Raw genomic sequence first — 5,868 nt, 5'->3', positions numbered from 1 at the left:
TATTAAAATACTAAATAAAAGTGATTTGAAAAGATATTATTTTTCATGCATGAACATGAACATACGAAAAGTATTTTTATAAAATTATAAACACACTCGCCTAGTGATAGTAGGATCAGCCATTTCAGCAATTGTGTATTACTAAGTGGAAGACTCTTAACTTTTAGTTCTGGCCTGAATTGACCTACCACGAGTTATTAAATTATGGCGTAAAAACGTTTTGATTTGTAGCTAAGTGAGATGTTGTTCTGTTATAGGAAAGAGAGTAAATTTCTACTTTCTTGTGCCTCTTTGGAAAAAATATCGATGATTAAAGCAGTTTCTTCAACAGCCTCCTTCAAATATCCTTTTAAGCCACTTGCAGTCTTCATTCTAATCCAATTCTCGGCCTTTATGTACCAATTATTTTACCACCCAGAGTTAAACCTTTCTCAATACTTATTACCTGTCTAATGATGAGGTTGGGTTTCAGGGGTTAATTTAGTGTTTGATTGACCTTGGAAAAACTTTGTTCAAGAGAGCATTGACTTCTCTCTATGGCCTTGTCTGTGTGTATACCGAGTCATTTTGATTATTAGGTTTTTAAAAAAAACAATGTTTATTAGATATCTTAAGTTTCTTCGTGGAAAATTTCTTTACTGATGGATATTATAGGAATGATGTCCTTTTGCATTCATAGCTTCCTGTTGCAAACGATTTCTGCGAGTTTCACTCAGAAACTCCTTCGCCTTAATCGCGGTAAGCAATCTGTTCATAATCAGAAACCCAGTAATACAACAATAATTATCGCTCCCTCCTTATCTATCATATAGTATACTTCCAATATATCTATTATATAGTATACTTCCAATATATCTATTATATACTATACTTCCAATATATCTATTATATAGTATACTTCCAATATATCTATTATATAGTATAGTTCCAATATATTATCGCTCCCTCCTTATCTATCATATAGTATCCTTCCAATATATCTATCATATAGTATCCTTCCAATATATCTATCATATAGTATCCTTCCAATATATCTATCATATAGTATCCTTCCAATATATCTATCATATAGTATCCTTCCAATATATCTATCAATCATATAGTATAGTTCCAATATATTCAACTAACACGCGCTGCAAGACTAAACTTTAGCGGAACAACGATATTTAAACTGTGTTCCTTAATCTCGTTTGCGACCAATGTGTTGGCTTACACTTTAACTTCAGCTTCCACCGATGCTCTAAAGTAGGTCTCCTGTGGATACCTGAACAGTGTAGTTGTTTACTTCCTGATATTAACCAGTTTAATTTACAGACTGACATGTACATAACGCATTTTGTAGATTTTTTAAACTAAACAAAAATATGCGTTTAGGCATTTAAGACGTTCGAAGAATTTAAGTATTTAAATCTACTTCACAACCCGTAGAAAGCCCGGAAAGCCATTCTTCGTCAGTGAGTGCATCCGACCTAGACGAGAAAAACGTGTAGAAGGTGTTACCGACCAGTCCTACATCCACCACGAGTGGAAAGTTCTTCTGAGGCCGTTGTAGTAGGAGTTGAGGGGTAATATCAGCTAGTTTTAAATGCTTATTTCTTCTGTATTTCAAATATCTAGGTGCTTAACTCAACGAAAGCGGCTACATTGATTCTTTCAGGAAGTTTCTCAAAGAATCAATGCAGGTGGAAGAATATTTAGTTTGCTTCGGAGGGGTTTCCTGGGTAAAAGGGAGGTGACGAAAAAAACTAAAATAATGATCTACATTCGACGTTCTTCCCTATTCTGTCATACTCTTCCTTCCTTCCTTCCTTATAAAATCGTTTTAAGCAATTTAGCTTATAAGTAAATCAATGATAAGCTCAATTTGAATGAGTTGAGAATGTGAGAAAATACGTTTTCGCCTAACTTTACAGTAATGCCATTATTAGTAATGATCACATTATTTTCAATAATGAACTAATGTAATCGAATAAGAAAAAATAAATTATCACCTTAAAATTTGCGTATTTACGTTCAACTAAATCACGTCTACCTACATACGCTGTCCGCGGATTTTCTAAGAAAATACTAGGACATTTTTTTTTTTAGACTTTGCGAGTTTTAGGCCATTTGACGATGATGACGAAAGGTCCCCTAAGTAAAGATGTGACACCGATTTCAATCTATATTTTAACGAATCGATAAATGAACGCCGTTCCTCTGGATCGTAGTTTTGATTCATCACATTAAAAAAAAAAAACACATTAATATCATGGAAAAAGCAAAAATCTTCCCTTTTAGTGAAATAAGTGCTAAATTCTCGGTAGTAATATTAATATTAATTTGGTAATGGACGCCAATAAGTTATCAGTTCGTATACATTTTTTACTTTTTAAATATTCCGATTTCACTTGAAAATTAAATTTAATAGAGAAAATCAGAAGGCAGATTCTTATTGTGGATTAAAAATCTTTCAAAAAAAAGTTTGAAATGATTTCTGGAACTTTCGTACTGAGTCCACCAGGTAACAATAACTTATTAACTTTGAAGTTAGTAACTTTCTTTTACATACTACCATATTTTAAAATTATACCTTATACCTGTTCAATGAATTTAACGAGGGACGTCTTGTTTTAAAAGAAATTTGATTGCTTAAATTAAGACTTTTTAATTTTTTAATAGATGGCGATGGAGATAAATAAATGACACCTCAGTGTTATGATGATCGTTGTCTACAAGATACATCATGTACATCTCATGGTATAAAAACAAAAAGTCAAATTTTGTAAACTAGTGTGATGTTCCAATTACCGGTGCCTGGTTAAGTCTGGTTGTCCAAGGTCAAGGAACTCAAGTAAAAGTTTGTTTATCTTATGAGCGTATTCAGTTCAGTGCTGTCATCTACGAGAAGTTAAACAAAATGTGTAGTCGGTTTAAATTGTACACTTTTTCTCGCATTATTAAAATTGGAAAACTTTATTAAAACCTCAGATTGATTCCTGTATAAATGGTTAAATCAAAATCAAGGTCTTACCTGGCTAAAACCAGCTACAATTAATTAAATTAAAACGGTATAAAGAATTTGATTCAGCCATTCAGTTTTTTTTTTTTTTTGGAAAATTAATGTACAACAATTTTAGGAATAATCGAACATTTAATAGTTATTTTAAATACTGAGTAAGTGTTGCTAATTTTACAATTAAAACATATAAATTAATTCAGCTATGATTTTATTTATATGATGTATATGACATATGATATTATTTATAAATAGATCCTAAAATGACCGAATTCATAAAGAATTTAATGGAATAGTTTGGTAATAAATAAACTTTCACATAAATCGAAATTGATAAGTGATTGTAGGATGAAATATGTGATTTTTATCATATACTATAAAAGTAATGCATACTAAGACAAATAAGATTAAATTAAATACTGAGATTTTCATTATAATCTTTTTGTTTGTGAAAAGCTTCAGTCAAGTTATATAATCATTGGAAATTAGAAATTTAATGAAATTATTGTTTAAAATAAAAATCCCGAATGAATTATAGTCTGGAGTAACGTTGTATGTTACTATTTTTAAACTGTAAGTTGGCCAAACAATGTCTGACACTTATTTATTTTTTTAATGTTACCTATTTTGTCACATATAGAGTTATTAAAACAATTTCATCAAGATTATCAGCGAATCATATACTAAACTTCTTTAAGTAATAGTTAGTTAAATGTCGGTGATAAAATTAAACGAAAACAATGTATTGAAAAATTGTGACATACTAGGTTATTCCAGCACATGATTCAATTATGAATTATAAAGTTAACGCCAACTTCAGTTAAGAGGCTTACTGGTTCGGAGTGGACGACGGAGGTTGACAACAAAGCGATGGAAGTTGTCGACAAGATGTGGAAGAGGAGCCGTACGATCCGAGCCATGTCTGATGCTGGGACTGGGAATGTGGGGCACCGGGATGGTGAAGAGGTGGCGAAGTGGGGGACCCTTCCTTCCTACCCGCTCTTCCTAACTCAATAAAAAGGGTAAACAATAGCGTACGTAGCCGTGAAGGCAAACATCTCATCATGTCGGATTTGTATTGATTCATCGATAACATTGAACTAGTCCTTGTCAAAGTAACTTATACTTCCAAATAAATAATATTAATTTATGAATATTGTTCCTCAGAAAAAAAAACCAGTTGCTTTGACCATGAAACAGCTGTTTTAGCCAAACACCCAGACCTAGTCGAAGCCTTTTTGTTTTCTCAAAACCCGGTGGTAGCGCCGATTACAGATTTTGGTCTTCTCGTACCGATTCCTCCAATCTTCACGGTTATGTGCCGACACCATACAGTTCTTGATTTTTTATTGTTAGCATCTTCCGCCACACTATCCGCTTGTGTATCCCATTCCTTCTTGTTCTATGAATCGGCTGTGTTAGAAAGACTTTTGGCATTTCCCTATCCACCAACCTGGCGGTACACCCTACATATCTTAAACGCCAGAACTGACAACAGCCATTCTAAATCCATTGTAGACTTCTTTATTTGTGTGTATCTTCCATTCTTTGCCAACCTTTTTCTACTGAAATTCGGTTGAGAAACTTTCTTTAGAAGATCTCCTGATGTTTTTCAGTAGCCTTAGGTGTTGTCCAACGCTCAGATCTATATAGAACCACTGGACCTGCCAAAGATTTGTTGAGGTTCAGGTTGAATTTTCTGTTAAGTATTCGACTATTCATCAGTCATCTTCCTTCTAATCTCAACTAGCCTAGCATTTTCGAAACAAGATTGCACTGCTTCAAGAATGGTGTGCAACGGAAAACTGCAATTAATATCGCAACATCCCATTTATACCTTCCTATTGTAACGAAGTTAGACTTGTATCGAAATATTTCAGGTTGGCGCTGAATAAACAACTAGACTAACATCTAACTGTTCCAATTTTGGCATTAATTAAATAAATCGTCGTATCAGATAAACTCTGAGTTTATGTGATAATTAAATATTGAGAAAGAATAGGAAATATTGATTCTGAAGAACTCAAAATTCATGGTTATACTTTTAGACCTATAAGGACTTACGGTTCACAAATCAACAAATAAGCCGAAAAAAGCAATTTGGTGTAGCTGCAGCAATGCCAATCAAAATTATACATTTTTATTTCTGCCGGTTTCCCAAACTTCAGTAGCAAGAACATTAACAATTCCTTAATAATCTATACAAACCTACAAAAATTTTGAAATTTAAAATATGCAAAGTTATATCTAACCATAGAAAAAGTACAGATTTGTTCTTATTTTAATGGTATCTTCCTCGTCAATGATATGTATTTCATTCTACATAGTTTCATAAATACGCAGATCAAGACGATGTTTAGTCTTGATTAGGTGAAAAAGCAAGATGAAATCAATTTGTAATGTTTGTGAACTGAAGTGTGAATGAAAAGTATTAAGTTACAAACATATGAATCTGACAAAAATTTAATTTAACGTTATTTTATTTTTACATTAGACTGTTAAACTCAATTTTAACTTCCGAAAAAGGTTTAGAAAATTGCTATGTAGAAACAAATTCCTATGCAGAAACAAAGAGCTTTGTAGAAAGGATAATCTATTTAAAATATTCTTTGATGTCCAAATCTATATTTCTTCTAAAATATCATGTAATACCTTCATCAATTTTTATCTTCAGCAATCAATATGACAAAGAGGTATGTAGATCTGAGTTTTCTGAGCGGAAATGTGTTATTTATGTTAATCTACATAACATTTAGACCCTAACTAACGATGTAATCTTATTTGTAGTATCAAGGCTATAGAATGAAATAAAGTTATTAATTTGTACAATATACCAAACTGTGTAAGACAAACTTTGAAATCATTAAAAT

General features: G+C 32.1%; 1 protein-coding gene across 2 annotated transcripts in view; it reads right to left on the bottom strand.

Moving 5' to 3' along the window:
• The window catches only part of LOC106685982 (GILT-like protein 1), a 9,860-nt gene extending 5,874 nt beyond the window's left edge, over positions 1-3,986 (bottom strand). The window contains exon 1 of one of the 2 annotated variants that reach the window (XM_014429042.3): positions 3,832-3,986. In XM_014429042.3, coding sequence (XP_014284528.1) covers positions 3,832-3,918 — 87 coding nt within the window. In that variant the 5' untranslated portion in view covers positions 3,919-3,986. Of the gene's footprint in view, positions 1-3,762 lie in introns of both variants that reach the window. The other variant, XM_067049484.1, reaches the window with a different exon arrangement.
• Positions 3,987-5,868: the final 1,882 nt, after the last annotated feature.

This window comes from Halyomorpha halys, unplaced genomic scaffold, assembly GCF_000696795.3.
Source record: "Halyomorpha halys isolate HHAL.00 unplaced genomic scaffold, Hhal_1.1 Scaffold764.1, whole genome shotgun sequence".
In the NCBI taxonomy this organism is placed as follows: Eukaryota; Metazoa; Arthropoda; class Insecta; order Hemiptera; family Pentatomidae; genus Halyomorpha; species Halyomorpha halys.
The sequence above is the reverse complement of the archived record's forward strand: the minus strand, read 5'-3'. Positions and strand labels throughout refer to the sequence as shown.